The 22,605-nt window shown below is 40.5% G+C and overlaps 1 protein-coding gene across 5 annotated transcripts in view; it reads right to left on the reverse strand.

The window, feature by feature from the left end:
* The window catches only part of CALD1 (caldesmon 1), a 295,859-nt gene that overhangs the window by 53,172 nt on the left and 220,082 nt on the right, over positions 1 to 22,605 (reverse strand). For all 5 annotated transcript variants that reach the window (XM_082254260.1, XM_082254258.1, XM_082254256.1 and 2 more), the window contains 4 exons: positions 19,912 to 20,040; positions 10,991 to 12,149; positions 6,976 to 7,047; positions 222 to 367 (listed from right to left, as the gene is read on the reverse strand). In XM_082254260.1, coding sequence (XP_082110386.1) covers positions 222 to 367; positions 6,976 to 7,047; positions 10,991 to 12,149; positions 19,912 to 20,040 — 1,506 coding nt within the window. The remainder of the gene's footprint in view (positions 1 to 221; positions 368 to 6,975; positions 7,048 to 10,990; positions 12,150 to 19,911; positions 20,041 to 22,605) is intronic.

The following is a 22,605-nucleotide window of genomic DNA, read 5'->3' on the forward strand; positions in this document are numbered from 1 at the left end:
CAAAGATCATTCAGCAGAGCTCATCTTCCTTATAATAATCATAGTAATAATAATATAAAACCCAATTGATGTATTTCCCTACCCTAACTAGAATTCTTCTTTACCTAATAACAGATATTTTTTAGGCAAGCATGCTCTTTACCCTGTAATGCAAAACATTTAGGAAAAAAAGGTTAACATTTTAGGAAAAGGGTTGATTGCTAACGGACAAGATTTATTACCCAAATTTGTCCAAATGTTTGAGCTTCTGTGGTGTAACATCATGTAAACTTTCTCCATTCTGGGCTTTGCTTTCCGGAAATCCTTTCTTTCGCTCCCAGCTGGCTTTTAACTCTTCCTTCCCACCTCTCAATTTCTCATCTTTAACCTAAAAAGGAGAAAGTAAACAAAAAAAATAAATAAAAAATAAGCACATTTGTTTTAGCTCCAGATCACTCTAAGGGGTAAATGTACTTTTTACCCAAAATCCAGGGTTGGGCTAGTGAACAATGGATTGTGACCTTTTTGGCTTTTCTATTGTAGGGGAAACCCCAAAACTCATGGGTTTCAGTAACATTTTGACTATTGAAGCCAGATTGAAAAATAGATGTATTTATTTTTACAAGTATGGTAGGTAGAAATATATATTTGGAGAGCTATACAGTACATAGTGGTTTCAAAAAAATTGCTCCCCAAACTGGGATTTTTTTGTTTTTTGGTGTCCATATTTTTAGCATGTTAAGGTAAAAACAAAGATTCAGGACCCAACTATGCTGTTGTGTTTTAAAGCGGTTGTATACTCCTGAAAAAAAAAACAACCCTGCAGGACAAAGGCATAATGAGCTAGTATGCATTGCATACTAGCTCATTATGAAATACTTAAAAGAGAGGAAAAAGGAGGCGCAAACACCTAGTGCATTACCCGTGGTCACCATATACAGTATAATATTTTAATAAAAAGCCAATTGCATACTCACAGACAAGAAAAGTGTTAAAATCGCATTACAAGCATCCACCACACATGGAATGGAACATGTCCTTGTAGATCAGACCGCTAACACGTTTCGGGAGTCAAGCTCCCTTCATCAGAGCTGGTCATGTCAACAGCAGACCCAAATAAATACTAGCATTAATAGTTTTTTTGTTTTGTTATTTGTTTACAATTTGAGGTGGATGAGGACAGAGGGCTGGTCTGTGTACTTGACGGTCCCACCCACCGCCCGCAGGAGGCGAGAGGAACCGGTTCAATTAATGCTAGTATTTATTTGGGTCTGCTGTTAACATGACCAGCTCTGATGAAGTGAGCTTGACTCCAATAACGTGTTAGCGGTCTGATCTACAAGGACATGCTCCATTCCATGCGTGGCGGATGCTTGTAATGCGATTTTAACACTTTTCTTGTCTGTGAGTATGCAATTGGCTTTTTATTAAAATATTATATATGGTGACCACGGGTAATGCACTAGGTGTTTGCGCCTCCTTTTTAATCTCTTTTATGTACATTGTTGGAGTCCCCTGCCTTAGGAGAGCAGCACGCCAGTCTTCCCCTTCAGAGTGAGCACTTGGCTGAATTGTTTGTTTGGATTATGAAATACTTACCTTAGAACGAAGCCCCGACATGGTCGTCTGGGCAATGTTGAGGGCGCTGACATGCTCCCTCGGCGTCTCTTCCTGGTTCGGCGGCTCCGGCGCTGTGAGTGGCCGGAGCCGCGATGACTTATCTCCCGCGCATGCGCGCAGGAGTTTCACTTTCTGGCAAGATCCGCCGGACCTTCAGAGCGCATGCGCCGCTGACATCAGCGGTCGCATGGAGGTTGAATATCTCCTCAACCGTGCAGGTTTAGGAGATATAAATTGTACCTACAGGTAAGCCTTATTATAGGCTTACCTGTAGGTAAAAGTCAAATAGCGGAGTATATTACCGCTTTAGCTAAACACAAGTGTCCAAAAAGTGTCTGTTTCTGTCTCTGGGTTGCAATGTAGTGCATTTTGAAAATCTGAAATGTCTTATTTTTTTTTGTGTTTAAGTGCATTGGGAAGCTTAAAGAAGTGAATAACAGCACGTCAAATCGCATATAACTTGTTTTTTTCAGGTAATGGCAATAAGTATTACCAAGCACTGAAAAGCATTCTGTACAAATACCCAAAAAGGCTGTATTCATCTTTAAAAGTATGGATTAGAAAAGGGTCAAAGTGTTTCTTTTAAAGTGTATTTTTACTTTTGTAGCCAAATTGGGAGAACACCGGTTTCATATTTGTTATATGTTGTTATTCAAATAGCATAACTATATGCTATGATCAACTTCAGTACAACCAGCCTGTTCATAGATGGATTGAACTTCCATCCATCTATGGCCGGCTTTAGGGTGTTCCATAATTAACCCAATCTGTACTGTGCTCCCTATCAGCTATAATCTAGATTTGAAAATGGTCCTAAGAAAGGGCTTACTGGCCTTCTGCATTGTATAAGCTATAGCTCAGTGTGTCCCTCTGTCTGGGGAAAGACACTGCGTCATCGTTCAGAAATGCTTGCAGTCAGCCTTCTCCCCAGAAACATCTAAAAGGAAAGATTGTTCTTTTTTTTAATTTTAGTTTTTTAAGTGTGCTGTGTGAATTGGAACATGTAACAAACATATAGTGGGGTTTTCTAATACTTGACTGCAAAAGTGGAAATATACTTTAAGGCTTGGATTAAAGGTTAAGGTTGGGGATAGAGTTAAATATTGAATTTGGGATAAATGTTTCAGGGGTTTTGTAAGGTTAAGTTAAAGTATAACTAAAGGCTAAACCTTTTTTTTTTTGGTTTTGGACAGAGTGCAGAAGGATTAGAACACCTGTCAGTTTTTATTCCTGTCTGTGTCCCAGATAGGGAGATTCATCCTCCCTATTTGTCCTGTTTACCATTTTCATTAAAAGTGAAAGTGAAAGTAAAAGAAAATCCCAAATGTTGGGTTGTCCCCAGAAAAGTAATAAGGGGGAAATCTTCCAAAGGGGATACTAGTTTTGGTGACTTGGGGGTCGCCAAAGAATTCCCTTAATTTGCAGGGATTTCCCCTCACTTCCTGTTTTGGCTATGGGACAGGAAGAGAAGGAAAATCTCTGCAATGGGACACATATGGCAAAAAAAAAATTTGATGGGTTATAACTCTCCCTTGCTCTATCCAAATGGGGAAAAAAAAAATTGCCAATAGTTTTACTTTAAATTACATTTTTATCCAAAACGATTTTCATTGTTTTGCGTAAAATTTGGAAGGGTTAGAATACTCGTAATTTTTTTTTTTATTGCTATCTGGAGTTTATCCTTTACTTCCTGTCCAGGGACACAACTGGAAGTGAGGGAAATATAAGTATAATATATATTAAATATCTAAGTATCATCAGATCCGGTGTCCCCATTTGAACACCATTCTTCTTTCCTGTTCTGGTGTAAACTGTAACATTTTGTTCCCATCACTGCTTGTCCCAGTTACAATGGCCACTAGGACAAATAGAGGGGTAAATCTTCAACAGTTGGAACAGAGACAGCAATAAAAATGTTTTTTCCACTCAAACACTTTAAATGATAGCTATAGGTTAAATGGTTAGGGTTAATTTTATGTATTAGGTGAGGACTTTAAAAGTTGACTTTTCAGGGTTAGTTTAACACTGAATGTTATGGATAGTGTTATATTGAAGCTTCTTTTAATAAATAGATGTATGTATTAGGAGTAAGTAAAGGGCTCATTTAATCATTGATCCTGGCACTAGGAGTCTGGCAATGGTGGTTTTCGGCACAGGGCTGATGAATCAAAGTTGTTCCCGAAACGTGTTGTTTAAATGTTTTTCACTAAGTGCAAGTTCTTGAATCTGCTGACTGCTTCCTTGGTTTTGTTAAAATTTTAATTAGAAATAGATGTATGTATTGGGGGTAAATGTAAGGGCTTGTTTAATTACTGATCCTGGCACTAGCTGGCAATGGTGGTTTTAAGGCACAGGGCTGATGAATCAAAGTTGTTCCCGAAACGTGTTGTTTAAATGTTTTTCACTAAGTGCAAGTTCTTGAATCTGCTGACTGCTTCCTTGGTTTTATTAAAATTTTAATTAAAAATAGATGTATGTATTGGGGGTAAATGTAAGGGCTTGTTTAATTACTGATCCTGGCACTAGCTGGCAATGGTGGTTTTAAGGCACAGGGCTGATGAAGCAAAGTTGTTCACGAAACGTGTTATGTAAATGTAAAATTTTTGCAAAGTAAGTGCAAATTTTTGATCCTAAAGGATGCCTCCTTGGTTGTATTATATTCCTTAGATACAAATTATGTAGTACTTTATATCGAACAATTAAGTTTTTTAGGTTTGAAAATCAAATCTCCCAGAATAATTATTGTGTATTTTATTTGTTTATTTTCTTGGTGATACTGATAATGAATTATGATACTTACTAATAACACAGGCACCATTTGCATCATTTTCTGTGCTTCTAATAAAAATCTAATACAGTAGATTTAGTTTAAGGCCAGATTATAGAACTAGTTCCTAATAGATTACTATCCGATAATTAGAAGGATTCATTTGTTACTGGGTTACAGAAGTTAAAAATCAGAAGCCTAACTACTGCAAATAAGCCAACATACAGTAAAGTCATAGTACACTGTAGAATATAAGAGCTCTGAGTAAAGAAAACTGAAAGCCTAACTCCAACATCTGTTTTGTTTTGGACAAAGTAAGGAAGATTTAGGGCCTATTCAAGCCAAAGTGATCTGTTGTGGTGTGTTTACCGTATGTGTTAGCTTGCGTTGCATTAAGACAGCCCATTAATTACAGTATAAATAGGTTGCTAACGCACCACAACGGATTAAATAAAAGACACATAACCCCCCCCTTTATTTTTTTCTTAGCAATGCAGTGCACCATAGTGCACACTATGTTTTGGGCCTTGCTGTGTTGCACTCTACTACAGTTGTAGATATATGGCCATATGTTGCGGCAGCACACGTTAATGTGTGAATGGGCTCTTAGGTTTTTATTGTTGGCTGTGACCCTGTTAGGGAGATTTTCCTTCAGTTCCTGTCCCTGAGACCCCTGCATAAGAATTGGGGAGTTTGGTTATCAGTAGGACTGGAAGGCATGGAGACAAATTAAAAATACTGTTAGAACTTCTTACAATTTTCACTCTACCAAAATGTGTCTTTGCTTTACTCTGGGTCCCTGTTGCAGAGATGTCTCATTGTTTCCTGGATCTAACTCTTCTCCACTCTCATCCAAAACATAATAAAATGGTTTTGGTTGTAGCTGGGCTTTTTATAAGGCTAAAATAAACAATAATAATTTAATGGTCATAGTAATGGCTGCATCCCTGAAGCTTTCCGTCAAGAAAATTTCAATTTAACTGGCTATGTTGTGTGGAGTAAGCAGTGCTTAACACTTTTCCCTAGTCTCATCCACTCTGTGAGACTCCAATTGGAATATGTATTCCTACAATGCGGCATGCCTTTCTCCCTGTAAACAATGGCCTCTCATCAATTCACTCAGGAGTTGCAGCTGGATGGCTTCTCATCAGTTCACTCAGCAGCAACTGGAGCAATGAGTTCCGCAAAGAGGTTTAAAGTCCATCTATAGCCAACGCCTTTTTTGTTTTTGAACACATTTTGTCTGGTTCCAAACTTTCTTACTTTTTTTCTAAAAAAAAAAAAAAAAATGTTTTGTCAGTAGATACTTTCACCGGCCACTTTATTAGGTACACCTGTTCAATTGCTTGGTAACACAAATTGCTAATCAGCCTATCACATGGTAGAAACTCAATGCATCTAGATGTGATGAAGACGAATTGCTGAAGTCCAAACCAAGCATCAGAATGCTGAAAGAAAGGGGGTTTAAGTGACTTTGAATGTGGCATGGTCGTTAGTGCCAGACGGGCTGTTCTGAGCATTTTAAAAACTGCTGATCTATTGGGATTTTCACACACAACCATCTTTAGGGTTTGCAGAGAATGGTCAGAAAAAGAGAAAATATCCAGTGAGTGGCAGTTGTGTGGAGGAAAATGCCTTGTTGATGTCAGAGGTCAGAGGAGAATGGGAAGACTCATTCGATCTGGTTCCTGGTTCGGGATGATAGAAAGGCAACAGTAACTCAAATACCACTTGTTACAGCCAAGGTATGCAGAATACCAGCTCCGAACACACAATACATTCAACCTTGAAGTAGTTGGGCTACAGCAGTAGAAGACCACACAGGGTGCCACTCCTGTCAGCTAAGAACAGGAAACTGAGGCTACAATTCACACAGGCTCACCAAAATTGGACAATAGAAGATTGTAAAAACGTTGCCTGGTCTGAGGAGTCTCGATTTCAGCTGTGACATTCAGATGGTAGGGTCAGAATTTGGCCTAAACAACATGAAAGCATGGATCCATCCTGCCTTGTATCAACGGTTTAGGCTGGTGGTGGTGGTATAATGTGTGGGGGATATTTTCTTGGCACACTTTTGGGCCCCATAGTACCAAATGAGCCTCGTTTAAATGCCACAGCCTACCTGAGCATTGTTGCTGGCCATGTCCATCCCTTTATGACTACAGTGTACCCATCTTCTGATAGCTACTTCCAGCAGGATAATGCACCATGTCACAAAGCTCAAATCATCTCACCACTGGTTTTTAGATCATGACTATGAGGTCACTGTACTCCAATGGCCTCCACAGTCACCAGATCTCAATCCAATAGCATACCTTTGAGATGTTGTGGAACGGAAGATTCGCATCATGAATGTGTAGCCGACAAATGTACAGCAACTGCGTGAAGCTATCAAGTCAATATGGACCAAAATCTCTGAGGAATGTTTCCAACACCTTGTGTACCTAATAAAGTAGCTGGGGAGTGTACATTTTTTAAGTTTAGAATATTCTAAATTATCTGAATATTAATATTTACTCCTTGGACACCAGTCTGAAATGTTAGATAGAATATACATTTTTTTTCAACAATGTGTTCTCTATACAACAGCAAAGGAAGAAAAATCCTACCTCTTCTTTTTTGAAGCCTGCTCGAACTTTCTCGTCCTTTTTAGCTTCAAACTTATTTTCTTTGTCTTCTCCCTTTCCATATTTAAAGTTGAAATGTAACTCTTGAAAATAACCTACCATTATACGTGCAGTGGCTATCACACCGTGCAAGCTTGTCTCTGCAGGCAACATAGTGCTTGGCAAAATTCAAGATAGTGCCCAGCTCCACCTGGCAGGTAAGTGGGTGCACAAACTCAGTATCTTCAACTACTTTTTTATATAGTATCCGTTTAAAAAATAGAATGTCCGTATTTTCTAAGATATTATTTGTTAAAATCCATAATAGCCATATATTAGCTGGTAACATCTAAAAGTCTGAGGATTTAACCTCCCCTGTACCACCATATTGTTAAAAAAATGGTGATGAGTTGGATGTGTATTTCTGGAATGCCAATTATAAATCGGGAAGCCTGTGTGCCCATGAACAGCTGTGACTTGGGCTGTCATTGGACAGCTCAGATCGCAGCTAATATGTACAGAGCCATTCAAAGTGGTTCTGTACCTTTTGATCACTGTGAACCAATCACAGCAGGCACCAGTGTAAATCCTAGTAATGTTTTCCAGCATCCAGCCCATTCATGACAGAAAAAGGTCCCCTTCTTTTGCTGAAAATAGGGTGAATGTTGGTAAACTCAGCAGAAAGGCGGATCAGCAAAGGTGGGATCACTTTTTTTAAAGATGGGGAATGGGGTTTAAATACCACAGATCACCAATGACTGTGGGACTTTTTAAATGGTAGGGATCCTAAATTGCCACTGATCACTAATGATTGTGAGATTGTTCTCTCTCTTTTTTTTTTTTTTGGAGGGGGAGGGTTAAAGTGACATATACCACCGCCAATAATTTTTTGTTGGGGGGAGGGGGTGTTGAGGGATGATTGTGGGATTTTTTGTGCTAAGATGGTGGAGGGGGGTTAAGGTTCCACTGACCACTGATGATTGTGGGATCATTTTTAGAGGTAAAGAACTGAAAGGTAACTTTATATAAAAAGTTTACCAGTCTCAAGAAATGTATATAAAAATTAATTCAGATACAGAGTTACATGACTGATTAACTATCAGTCAAACTATCACAGCACTGAAAACTGAAAAATTCCCTGGTAATGAAGGTAAATATACAGGCTGGTACTCAACTAATTAAGACCCCATAATCTTGTAAAATAACAAATAATTCACATGGAGGTAAAGGGCAGCTGCTTAGTTCAATAACAGAACGGCTTAGAATGATGTGTCAGGATTAGGAGGTATTTGAAATCCTCAGACTTTTAGACAATCCAATTTTATGAATGGCCATTATGGTTTATAACAAATTATATATAGTAAACTATGGACTTTTTATTGTTTATGAGATGATAACCATTTGTTTGATGCTTGGCAAAATGGCAACACATCAAATGGTGCATTCTTGATGATTATTTGTGTATTGGGCTGATGTGATTTTTGTTTGGTTGTAAAAGCAAATATTTCTATGACGGGGAATTGAATAAATGAGCTTAGTCAGGGAGAAAGTAGATGTTTCAGCATTTAGGGAGAATTTGCTTTTGGTTCTCTCATTTTTTAGTCCTGCCATTTTTTTTTTTTTTTTTTTTTAATATTGTTAACCTATGTACTTTGTTTTTTTTAGCCTATTTGTGTGTTTTCGTGGTACGTTTTTGGAGCAACACCATTCATTTAAATGGGCCTTCCTCCATTCCAAAAATGCGTAAAATTTTGTCACAGAGCCAGGTGCGTTTGCCAATGCAATTTTTGCTGCAATTTTAGGGAATTTTGTCACTCAACATTCGCTGCAAATTTGCACCTCGTTTGGGGTGGGTGCCATTAAGAAATAATGGCATCGCAAACAGGTCCATGTTTTGCCGCGATTCTGGAATTGTGGGCAAAATTGTGCGGTTATGCCCGCTATTCCTGTACGCTCAGGTGTGAATGAAGCCTTAGATTGTCCTAATCTATCCTTAAAAAAATGAAAGATAAATAATAATATGAATTAAAAAGAATAAATACTGTGCTACTGTAAGTTATATAATGAAGCTAATTAATAAGCAGTAACTATTTACTGATATATGCACAATGCAAAAAACAAAAAAAAAATATAAGTTGCAGTGAAATTGATAAGTGTCCATATAAATCAAATACTCCATAAGCGAAGATAGAAGCTGTCCTCAATGTGATAAAGACCACTCTCCGTCACCATAGAAAGACAATATTATCACCGCTACCACCACCAAAAGCTGAAATGGTCTCTTACCAGCTCACATGGACCCAACTGATGGAGGTTAATAACACTTGTGGCTTAATACCCAGCCAGGGCCTTTGAAAGGTCAGGGATCCTCTTATGACTCCACACACCAATACATAGCCCAGCAGTACCATCACAGTACAACCAAAAATATAAAAAGGCTCCACATAGTGTGAATCATTCGAACAATTTAATATATGTAAAAAATGAGGTACGCATTAAACAACCATCCTTCCGGGATTCCACACACGGTGACGTCCGCGCGCCGTTCACCCTAAGCATATATATATATATATATATTTTTTTTTTAATGTGTACAGGTACTGTGGTGGAGGGATCTGGGGGTCTAAAAGACTCCAAACCCCTCCTCTGCACTTAAAGCATTCAAAATGCCAAGTTTGGCTGTTTTGAATGCTGTAACATTTTGAATTCGGTGCCGCCATTTCCCCCGAAGTGAAGGCGGCGGAAGGGGGGGGAACGTCCCCTCCCGCACCTTGGAATGACAGCCAAGCGGCTTCTCATATTGTAATTTTTAATATATGAAGTTATTTGGGTTTAGGGATGATAGTGAAGGTCTAGTTTTCTTCCATTTTTAATACATGGCCAGTCGAGATTCAAATCGAGGCCTGGTTTGTTTTTTTTGGTATATATATATATATATATTGCAATGACTCACGCCGTCCATACCCTGGAAGACCTCAACGTATGACGTAACGCGTAGGGAGAACAACATGCTGACGTCACCGCGTGTGTAATCCCGGAAGGATGGGTGTTTGTAATGCTGGCCGGCTTGATTTTAATGTGTACCTTTTTTTTTATTATGCAAGTGCATTACTTTTGATATAATACATTGTTTGAATGATTCACACTATGTGGAGCCTTTTTATGTTTAGGGTTGTACTGTGAGGGTAACGCTGGGCTATCGATGTATCGGTGTGTGGAGTCATAAGAGGATCCCTGACCTTTCAAAGGCGCTGGCTGTGTATTAAGCCACAGCAGTTATTGACCTCCGTCAGTGGGGTCCATATGATCTGGTAAGAGACCATTTCAGCTTTTGGTGGTGTTGGCGGTGATACTATTGTCGTTCTAAGGTGACGGAAAGTGGTCTTTATCATAAGAGGACAGCTTCAATCTTCACTTATGGAGTATTTGATTTATATGAACACTTATCAATTTTAGCGCAACCTATATCTTTTTTAGTTTTATATTTTTTTAATAAATAACAACATACTTTCTTCTACTTTATGAAAATGATTTCTTGTTTTTAAGTCTTTTTAGAGTGATTTAAATATTTTTTTTTTTTTTTTAAAGTGTCTTTTTATGACATTTTCCATCTATAACTATTTTAATAAGCTTTTTAAAATCCATTTTAATGACTTTCACTCAATGAAGGATTGTGCTGTGGAAGCTTGTGAAACACACACAAATGCTGGTTGCAAACGTTATGCCACACGTGACATCCAAAATCGTGACTCAAAATGCCAACCTATTATCTCTAGGACATGCTCTTTTAAGCCACCAACAAAGAAAAGCTTAAAGAATGACCATGCATTCAAAAAGTGAAAGCAATAAGCAATGTGTTAAGGAAAATCCCAAGCTGTCAGCAAATACTATTTCTCATGGAGGTGACTGTACATTTTATAGGCCCACAAACTGGGTGCAAGCAAGGCACAAAACTCTGGCAGGCATTCCATTCTCCAAAAACAGGTGCAAAAAGTCCCAGAGGGAGTAATAAAGGTACCTGCTTCTTTAGGAAGGCCGGCTGAATCTTTTCCTCCACCTTCTTGTCTTTTACCTGTTTGCTGTCTGGTTTCTTCTCCTTTTTCTCATCCTCCTTCTTTTTGGCCTCTAACCTAGCCTTTTCCTCGGCTGCTTTTTTCTCTTCTGCTTTTCTCTTTTCCTCTGCTGCCTTTTTCTCTTCTGCTTTTCTCTTTTCCTCTGCCTCTTTTCTTTTCCTTTCCTCCTCAGCCCTTTTTTTCTCTGCTTTTATCCTCTCTTCCTCTGCCCTCCTCTCTTCTTCCATCCTCTTCTGACGTTCCCTCTTTTCTGCCTCAGCTCTCTCTTTTTCCCTTTGCTCTGCCTCTAGCCTTTCCTGTTCTTCAACCGCCCTCCTCTCAGCCTCAAGACTTGCCTCTTTCTCAATCCTTTTCCTTTCCTCTGCTTCCATCCTTTCCTGCTCCTCTGCCTCCCTCTTTGCTTCCTCAATCCTTTCCTTCTCCTCAGCAGCCTTTCTCTCTGCCACAGCTCTTTCCCTTTCTTCTGCTTCCCGTTTAGCCTCCTCTATCCGTTCCCTTTCCTCAGCAGCCTTCTTCTCTGCCTCAATCCTCTCAGTTTCATTAGCCTCCCTACATTCTGCCTCTCTTTTCTCCTGCTCACTATCTTCTGTAGATACTACTGCCTCTATCCTCACTTCCCCAAATGTTTTAGCCTTGGATATTTCCACATTTTTAATTTGGAAAGTCATTTCTACCTGATTCTCCTCTACAAGAGGTTCCTCAGGTGTCTCCTCTTGAACTTCCTGCTTGACCTCAACTTGATCTGTTTCTACTTCTTCCTCTTCCATTTCTCTACTTTCATTCTTCTCAATAAATTCTTCTACTGTTTCAGTCTCTTCCTCTTTGTGTTTTTCTTGATAAGGGTCTGAGTCATTCACTTTTGGAGAAGTATCATTTTCTTGGACTTCATTTTCTCCATTGCTGGTGCTTCTAGAAATTGAGAAACTTTCATTGGTTGTTATAGATATGGTTGGATCGTATTCCTTCTGACGTTCCATGGCCTCTTTTTGACGTTTTATGCGTCTCTCCTCTCGCCTGGCCAGCCTTTCCAACAATGCGGCTTCATCGTCTGCTGAAAGGTCTGTGCTTGTTATTGACTTGGTTCTGCTCTCTTCCACTGTAATGCTGTTAAAAGAAATAATTTTTCATGTATATTTGTTATGAAATATCTGCAAAATATAAAAAATTGCTTCAACACCAAGGGCTCTGGAAAACAGAAGTTATCTAAATCAGGAGGATATTTCTGAGTGATACAATGCATTCCATTCAGGCAAAGAGCAACACTAGACACACTTAAAAAGACAACATATGTCTTTTCCCTAGATTTCAGAACAGGCCATGGCTTACAGCAGAGGGAGGTTGGGGGTGCCCAACCACCCACATATTGTCATCCCAAATGATAAATTCATGCTCGACCGATGCCTGCCTTGTCACTGCACCCACAATCTATATTTTACACTGCTCCTATGATGTGCCCATTACCTTGCCACTCAATCAACACTAGGTCTGCCATTCAGAGCTTTCCAGATTTGCCCCAGTGTATACAGCTACCAGGTCACTAGTTACTATTTGGTGCAGCTCAGACCCCACTATTGATTACAAACTCATCATACCTGCAGCTGTCACTCTGGTAAGGAAGTGTTTATAAATGAGGTAGAGGTGGAGAAGACTGAAAGCAGGAAGAAAGTTTAATTTTAGTCATTGGGACTAATGAGGAGCAGAATTTTCCCAATAGGAGCACCTTTTCCAACAACTATCAAAACTTTACTTTGAGGAGATGATATCTTCTCACCTTAAGCCTTATTTGCAGAGATATCTTCTCACATTCTGGCCATGTCTTCAGGACAGGAAGTTAAAGTTAATCACCCCAATCGGAAGACAGAATAATATACTGGAGTTTCACTTTTAATGAGTGGGTGTGCAACAGACCAACAAATGTAAAGCCATGTTATGCTTTTAATTTTATTTTGAGTTTTAAAACAATATGTTTAATTGTTTCTTCAACAGACATCCCTAAATTAATTTAAAGAGTTTTAATGCGAAAAAATAGACTGTTTCACAGACTCAAAAGCTGCAACCTCAAAAGCAATTTTTTTCTCCATGGAATGAATAGGACACAACAGGAAGTGAGGTGAAATCACCTCTTAGACAATTGGCCCCCAGAACAGGTGTCCTCATTATTAAACTTCCCCTTATCTCTTGTTCTGGTGACAGCTGTAAAATGTTGGATTTGCCATTACGTTCTATCCTGGTGACAACAGTCACTAGGAAAATAGAGAGTGGTAATATATTCAGCAGGCCCATATTTCTAAAAAAATCCAGTGCACTCCTTACAGCCATATACCCAAACAATCATGGGTGCTAAGGTGAAATGATGGATGGTGCTGTCGGCAAACAGTCCAAGGCAAGGTATCACCAGGGCATTATTAACCTCCCTGGCGGTCTGATTATGTCCAGATTTCTGTGCTAAAAGGGGTACATTGTTTTGCATGGAAACCTGTTGTTTTACATTTTAAAACTTACCTTCCCCTGCAATCCCCTGCTGTCCTCCCGCTCTGTGTTCAGCCGATGCCGGCACCTGTCTTCTGGTTCCATTCTCTGCGAGCGTTGCGACGGAGAGGAGGGGGGGGGGTGGAACCAGCGGCAATTTAAAAAAAGGAGATACACCAGATGACATGATACCAAGTTGTGATCCTAACGGATTACACTGTATCATGCCATTTCACCACAGGATTGCGCCTGGTGACTTTTCCAGTGCCCTGCCTGTGCTTTTCCAGTTCATTGTGCCTGAAAAAATTGAGAACGACCATGGCATCCAAAAAGTGCTTTTAGACGAACTGGAAAACAGTGACAGCGAAATGGAGTTACTTGAAGAACTGAGCGATATCGATTTGTGGGAAAATTCGTCATCAGGTATGGAAAGCGAAGACAGCGACGATTCTGATGTCTCTTTCTGGCACATAGCTCCGTTGGAAATTCTGAAGAATCATTTGATATACTTCCCAAATTCCACAAGCTATGTGCCAGAAAGAGACATCAGAATCGTCGCTGTCGTCACTTTCCGTACCTGATGACGAATTTTCCCACGAATCGCTATCGCTCAGTTCTTCAAGTAACTCCATTTCGCTGTCGCTCTTTTCCAGTTCATCTAAAAGCGATTTTGCGCAAAAGTGCTTTTAGACGAACTGGAAAACAGCGACAGCGAAATGGAGTTACTTGAAGAACTGAGCGATAGCGATTCGTGGGAAAATTCGTCATCAGGTACGGAAAGTGACGACAGCGACGATTCTGATGTCTCTTTCTGGCACATAGCTCCGTTGGAAATTCTGAAGAATCATTTGATATACTTCCCAAATTCCACAAGCTATGTGCCAGAAAGAGACATCAGAATCGTTGCTGTCGTCACTTTCCGTACCTGATGATGAATTTTCCCACGAATCACTATCGCTCAGTTCTTCAAGTAACTTTGTTTCGCTGTCGCTGTTTTCCAGTTTGTCTAAAAGCGCATTTGCGCAAAAAGAACGCTTTTTGGACGCCATGGTCGTTCAAAATTTTCCAGGCACAAAGCACTGGAAAAGCACTGGCAGGGCACTGAAAAAGTAACCAGGTGCAATCCTGTGGTGAAATGGCATGATACAGTGTAATGATGTATGATCCGTTAGGATCCCAGCTTTGTATCATGTCATTTGTGTATTTACACTCTTGAAAATGCCGCCGGTTCCACCCCCCTGCGTCGCAACGCTCACAGGGAAGGGAACCGGAAGGCAAGTGCCGGCAATCGGCCGTGCACAGAGCGGGGAGAGACTCTGAGGACGGCAGGGAGGACGGCGGGAATCGCAGGGAAGGTGAGTAACATTCTGGGGTAATCTCGAGTACTGAAATTTAACCACGAGGCACACTCGGGAATACCGCCAGGGAGGTTAAAGGACTGCAAAAATAGGACACCTATTCACCACCAAACAACATGATGTTTCAAGGCCAGAGTTTAAATAGCCCGGACCCACCAATCAAAACACCATTGCTACAGGGACACCCCCAACGCCCCAAATGTAATCAATAAATTCTGTATGTAACAACAGCAATCAGCAACAAAATAAAAGGCCCAAAGTACATAGTCACAGGTTTATAAGTTGCATTCCTGGAGTCAAACAAGATCACAGAAAACATACAACAGGTACTAGCTCAAAGAGGCAACCCATCCACAATGCCCATGCTCAGAAGTAAGAAGCTGATACAAGCAAAAGTGCAATACAAACACCAGGGCGCATGCCCACACAAAAGCTCTCATAATTACAGACAGCAATAAAGACCTAGCTTAGGTTCTAACCCCTCCCATGCAACAAAAAACAAAAAAGTTTTGACTATAACTATACATTAAGAGCCAAAACCTATGAAATATTTTTTATGTACTGTAGATTAACATTGTACCACCATAGTGTTATGTAACATAGCTCCCAACTGTCCCTGATTTTGAGGGACTGTCCCTGATTTGGAACAAAGCCGCTCAGTCCCTCTTTTCTCCTCATTTGTCCCCAATTTTGGTCTGATCTATATAGTTATATATAAAATATACTTTTTATCTTACAAAACGGTGCTAAATCTTTCACCTAGTTTCTAAATTTCTGCATTTGTAACTTTCAAAGGTCAGTATAAAGCAATATTAGTGGTAAAAAATGCACTTGTGGAATCCAATACATTTTTTTGGTAATTTCTTTTTTTACGGGGGCATGGCAGTGGGTGTGTCCTATGCCTACATTCTTTTGCTAATAGGTGTCCCTTATTTCCATCTCAGTTAGTTGGGAGGTATGTATTTAGGTCCTTGAACACACCAAATAAGCAAGAATAATTGAAGAAATGCCTTCTCATATAACCATTTAATATAAGTGATGTCTAACATACAAGCTGACAAACACCTCCAACCTCCCTTTTAACTCGTATTTACATTCTTAAAGGCGACTGGAGATACTCTGGCTTTTCAGTCTTCTGCAGACAGTTTAGGCATTCCATAGATAGTTCACTATTTATGTTATCATTTTCCCATGAGTTTTCCTTTCCTTAAAACAATTTAGAATTTGAGAGTGAAAACATTCACTGTAAGGTTGCATCCTTCTAATGTAAGTTTTCCTAAGAGAAACAAAGAGGTTGCCGTTGCTATTTTTCATTCTGCAAATGCTTGTTGCTTGACTCTCATTCTGACCCTCTGCATTCAAAACTTTGTGTCAGTGACCTAGAATATGTATGGACAGAAAGTGTATGTCTAGCCGAAACATTATTTTTTTTTTTAAAGATTTGGATACAGTGGGGAAGGATCAGATCCCCTGATTAACCACTTGCCAACAGGCCGCCTTAGTTATACTGCGACAGATGGGCTCTGTTACATGAAACGACAAACATGTACGTCGCTTCATGTAGAGGTTTGTGTGGAGGCACGTGCACGCGCCGATTGACTAGTATGGGAGCCAATCAGCGGGTCCGGCAGCTGCGATGTCCACCGGGCACCCGTAATCACTCCCCATGGAGACAGAACGCCGGTCTGCCGATGTAAACACTACAGACCACTGTTCTGTCAGTGATGAACACAGGGACCCTGTGTTCCTCCTATTTAGGAACACAGGTCTCTGTGTTCATCTGAGCCCACCATCCACACAGTTAGAAAGCATCCCCTAGGCACACATTTAACCCTTTGATTGCCCCTGGTGTTAACCCCTTCCCTGCCAGTGTCATTCATACAGTAACAGTGCAAATTTTTTTTCGCACTGATTACTGTAGTAATGTCACTGGTCCCCCCAAAAATGTCAAAAGTGTCAGTTAGGTGTCCGATCTGTCCGCCGCAATGACGCAGTCTCGCTAAAAATTGCTGATCACCGCCATTGCTAGGAAAAAATAAAAATGACATAAATCTTTCCCCTAGTTTGTGGACGCGATATCTTTTGTGCAAACCAATCAATATACACTTATTGGGATTTTTTTTTTATCAAAAATATGTAGCAGAACACATATTGGCCTAAAAATTATGAAAAAAATTGATTTTTAATTTTTTTTTATTGAGAAATAGCAGAAAGTAAAAAAATGCAATTTTTGACTTACTGTAAAATCCATTTCTCTGATGTTAATTGACGGACACAGCTTCAGATCTTCATACCCATTGGGTTATACTGCCCCCTACAGGAGTAGGACACTAGGCAGAAAAAAAAGTCTGGCTATGCCCATGGGCAGTCTCAGTTTTGTTACAAGCAGTGTCAGAAGAATTACAACCCCACAGAGGGGTGAGTACTGTGTCCGTCAATGAACATCAGAGAAATAATTTTACGGTAAGTCAAAAATCCCATTTTCTCTTTAGTTTGTTGATGGACAAAGCTTCAGATCTTCATAAGCGTTGGGACGTCCCAAAGCAGTGTTAAACATGAGGGGTGGGAACAGCAAAAAAAAATTCCCAAGGCTGAAAGAGTGCACCGACGACCAAGTGGCCGCCTTGTAAACCTGCGTCACTGACGCCTGATGACGGAAAGCCCAGGAGGCACTTAGCGCCCTAGTAGAGTGCGCCTTAACAGGGAAAGGAGGACCCTAATCCTTGATGGAATTGGCCTACATCACTGTCTGTCTGATCCATCTGGAAATGGGAAGGAAAAGGAAGCAGACAACCCTTTCGAGGCCCATCTGTGAGCACAAAGAGAGAGTCTGACTTTCTGAAAGACTCTGTAGCTGCCAGGTAAACCCTAATTGCCCGGACCACATCCAAGGCATGCAAGGCAACTTCCTTTGGATGTTTAGGCCTGGGACACAGGGAAAGCAACACAATGTCTTCATTCAAAGGAAAATCACAGTCAACCTTTAGAAGGAACGACGGACGGGGCGAAGAACCACCTTATATCTGTGAATCAACAGGTAAGGTGAACGTAAGGATAAAGCCACCAGTTCCGACACCCTGCACGGGGGGGGGGGGGTGGTGTCTGACAGGAAGGAGGGGAACCTGGGGGTCCGACCGTCCCAAGGAAGGGCCCACGTCCACCCTAAAACTCTTCAGGGGGAGAGGGGGGGAAGCTACTCACTATACCAGGAACAAAGTGGGCACTGCTCCAGACAGAACCAGGAGGAACGATGCGACTCGGGCCGAGACCCGGTCATATGCAACCTCGTGAGGAGTTTAACTCGCAGACCAGCCCCCGTCCAGTGGGGCTATGTCACAGCCAACCTAGCACGGAGCTGAGGTCTGGCAGTTTATTGTAGATCTCACAGGAAAAATCCAGAAGAAAAAAAATAAATTCTATCTAAAAAGAAAAAATTGCCAGGACCAAAGATCCCAGCAAGGAACTAGGTTCTTACTCCTGACTAGGCAGAAAAAAACTGATTGCCTATAGCAGAGAGAGGGAGTATACCCCCTGGGACTGTCCATGGGCATAGCCAGACTTTATTTCTGCCTAGTGTCCTACTCCTGTAGGGGGCAGTATAACCCAATGGTTATGAAAACCTGAAGCTGTGTCTGTCAATAAACGAAAGAGAAATATATATATTTTTTTTTTCAGAATTGTCGCTCTTTTTTTCTGTTTAAAGCGCAAAAAATAAAAATAGCAGAGGTGATTAAATACCACCAAAAGTAAACTCAGGAGGTGAAGCATCCATCTTAGGCTCACTCAGTTGAACCAATTAATCTACCAGCATGTCTGAGTTGTGGGAGAAAACCGGAGTACCTAGAAGAAACCCATGCAAGCACAATGTATATGATTTTTTGGTAATCTATTCTCCAGGCTCTAGCGTCTGGATGGGAGATTGGACCTGGGCTCCCTAGCCATTGCTTCTTGTTGCTCAAACAGTTACATTAAAGTGCCACTGCCACTTACTCAAAAATTTACAAAGCATGGACACTGCACAGAAGATTATGAGTGCTCACCTCCCCTCTCCGAAATCCACTGGGCTCAAGCGATATAGCCTTCAGCAATGTCTTCAGCACTGAACGCAGTTTTGGATGCCTGTGCCTCCTGTGAGCTTTGTTTGCCCCTTCCAGCCAAAATAAGGTTGTAGGGTGGCCGTGGGGACCATGCATTTGATATATTCAGAAGGGTGGCAGATGTGAAGAATGTGCTGAAGTCTGTATCGGCTAAACACAGCAGGCTTTGGACTTGTGGTTGGATAGTTAAGTATTCACAGTCTTCCACTGCATGGGCCATTCTTTGGATTTCCTTTGCAAAGCAACGGAGTCAGAATAGGAATAGACAAAGTGTGAAAAACTAGCCAGGTAGCTAAAAATTATGTTTGATACTTGGCCATTCCATGTACATAGAAATGTTCTAGCAGCCCACTACCCTCTCTTCCTGATGACGTACTGTCTGGCCCTGCCTCCTCCAGTCTGTGTGGAAGCTAATGCCTCTTGGGATATGTGACATGGATATCCAAGGAGGCATCAGGAGCGAGGTTCAGAAAAATAAAATGAAGTAAAAACAGGAAAAATAGATTGGCTTCTTTTACATTCTGGAGAGCAGTGGAATACAAGCGAAGGTTAACCATAAGCTAGCATTATTATCATACACTTGATGATAATTGGCTTAAGGGGTGTTTCTTTGTATTACCCTGGCTTTTCAATTTAAAGCGGTAGTAAACTCATACAAAAAAAAAACCTGCAAGACATAGGCATAATGAGCTAGTATGCATCGCATACTAGCTCATTATGAAACACTTACCTTAGAGCGAATGCGCCGCACGTGTCAGCGGCTGCATGCAAAGCAAATATCACCTAAACCATGTAGGTTTAGGAGATATTAATTGTACCTACGGGTAAGCCTTATTATAGGCTTACCTGTAGTTAAAAATCAAAAAAAGCGGTATACTACCGCTTTAAAGGTTGTGACCAATGAACAGGCACAAAACTAATAAACAAATTTACTGTATTTACCTGTTCTGAGAGTTCACCTCATTCCCATCTCCGTCATCTTTTTGCAGCCGTTGCCGTTCTTGGCGAGCTCGCCGGCGTCTCTCTCTGACAGCTTCCTCCTCATCGTCGTCATTTCTCTCATAGGTAACTCTGCAGCGAGAAAGGTACAGATATTTTACATTGTGATCATTTTCTCATTAAAATGTTCTGTTTGCATACATAAACAGATATTACATACACTATATTACCAAAAGTATTTGGACACCTGCCTTTACACACACATGAACTTTAATGGCATCCCAGTCTTAGTCCGTAGGGGTGAATAATGAGTTGGCCCACCCCTTGCACCTATAACAGCTTCAACTCTTCTGGGAAGGCTGTCCACCAGTTTACGGAGTGTGTCTATGGGAATGTTTGACCATTCTTCCAAAAGAGCATTTGTGAGGTCAGGTGTTCGATCGGGTTGAGGTCAGGACTCTGTGCAGGCCAGTCAAGTTCCTCCACCCCAAACTCTTTTTGCACTGGTGCATAGTCATGTTGGAACAGGAAGGGGCCATTCCCAAACTGTTCCCACAAAGTTGGGAGCATGAAATTGTCCAAAATGTCTTGGTATGCTGGCGTCTTAAGAGTTCCCTTCACTGGAACTAAGGGGCCAAGCACCAACCCCTGAAAAACAACGGCACACAATAATCATCCCTCCACCAAATGATTTGTACCAGTGCACAAAGCAAGGTCCATAAAGACATGGATGAATGGGGTGGAAGAACCTGACTGGCCTACCACAAATCTGAAATGAAATCTCCCCTGACCTCAACCCAATAAAACACTTTTGCAATGAATTAAAGCGCAGACTGTAACCAGGCCTTCTCGTCCCTCAGTGCCTAACCTCACAAATGCGCTTCTAGAAGAACGGCCAAACATTCCCATAGACACACTCCTAAACCTTGTGGATGGCCTTCTCAGAACAGATGAGGCTAATATAGCTGCAAAGAGTGGGCAAACTCAATATTAAACCCTACGGACTAAGACTGGCATCCCATTAGAGTTCATGTGCATCCCAATACTTTTGGTAATATAGTGTAGATGTGAAATTGCCATTTGTTAGTCAACAAATGGAAATTTAAAGCCCAACATTTTAATTTTCTTGCGTTGGGAAGGGTTAGCACCTCTGTCAGGTTTTTATTAGCAATTGTGCCCTTGTCTGGGGAGATTTCACCTGGCATATTCTAGTACCCACACAGAAAGCAATATTCCAAACAAGTGCAAAAAAAAAAAAGTTTTGGTTACTTGTGCTTAAGGGCAGACATGATTTTTTTCATTAAAAATTAGAGTTTGCATATAACTTTATATATTGCATATCATTTCCTCTCCCTGTGTCTGTGCATCTACTGGTCATTTTGAAATACAGTTTTCCCCAAAGGTATCCTCTGCTTATATACTGTATTTTTTCATTATTTGCTCAGTTTGATATGACTATCTGTCCTGGTGACCATTGTCACAGAGACAGAAAGTAAAATTCTAATTCTTGAACTGTAATCAGAACAATAAAAGATGTATAATCCTTTAGTACTCTTGTAACAGTTCTCTAAAATGGGAATTCTGTTTACTTTGGAGAGATTTTCTGTTGTGCCTTCAGGACAGGATGTGATGGGAAATCGCCTCTCTGGGACACAGACCCCAAATAATACCTTGATAGGGGGGTTTTAATTCTTCCCTACTTTTTCAAAAACAAAAAGGTATTTTGTCTTTGCATACACTTCAAAAGTTACCATTTAGACTGGCAAAGACACAAGTTCAAAATACATCAGTTCATATTCAAGTTATAGCAAAGACCAGAACATTTTTTGAGAAATGTTTGAGTCATTACACTGAAATGCATATTTGACAAGAGTTAACATACTGTGAATTAGAGTCACACATACCAATTATCGTTAAGCACACTTTCATTGTAAGCAATTCTACAAATAATGGTGAAAATCCAATTGTGGTTTCATACACTATAATCTACAGACTCTATAAAACCAACCTGTAATCCATCTCTCCTGTTTCTCATGTCGGCTGTCCTTCACTAAAAAGGATAGAGTTTCTTGGTGGAAGGAATTTTTACACACCAAAGATACTTAATCTGCTCTATTAAATTTGTATGTGAAGGGAGGTAATCTGTAAAACAATCTAAAGTGTCTCTGCAGCAATAATGCACTTAGATATAAACAGTATCTTGAGAAGATAAATCATTTTCTGGTCCACCATACATATCAAAAATAATTTACCAAACATATGCAAGGAGTACCTGCTTCTGTTCTGTAGATAAGAAGAACCTCTTTAACTGAACAAAGCTTCTCCAGAATAGCTTCTATTTATTCCTATTTTGGAAACAAAGCCCTCTGTCCCTCTTTATTTACCAGTCGCCCCTCTTTGGTCTGATGTATAGACCCCCAGTGCTGACCTCCGCTCTGGCTTGTGGTTGGGCCCTCACCCTCCTCCTTGCAGTGGACTTAATGATGTCATTGTGCAACCATGACCTGGAGTGCCTTATGGAAAAGGTTTTGAGAGACCGGATGCACAGATGGAGGTAGTCTGCCGGAGTGAGGAGTGAGGTAAGTATTACACATTATTACTCATCCCCTGGAGTTAACAAGCATTTAACCCCTGTGGTTTGTGTATGTTGGGGGGCTACAAGGATAGTTTCTTTGTAATTCCAAAAGTTTTGATTTA

This window comes from Pelophylax lessonae (genome assembly GCF_965119305.1).
Source record: "Pelophylax lessonae genome assembly, chromosome: 4".
Taxonomy (NCBI): domain Eukaryota; kingdom Metazoa; phylum Chordata; class Amphibia; order Anura; family Ranidae; genus Pelophylax; species Pelophylax lessonae.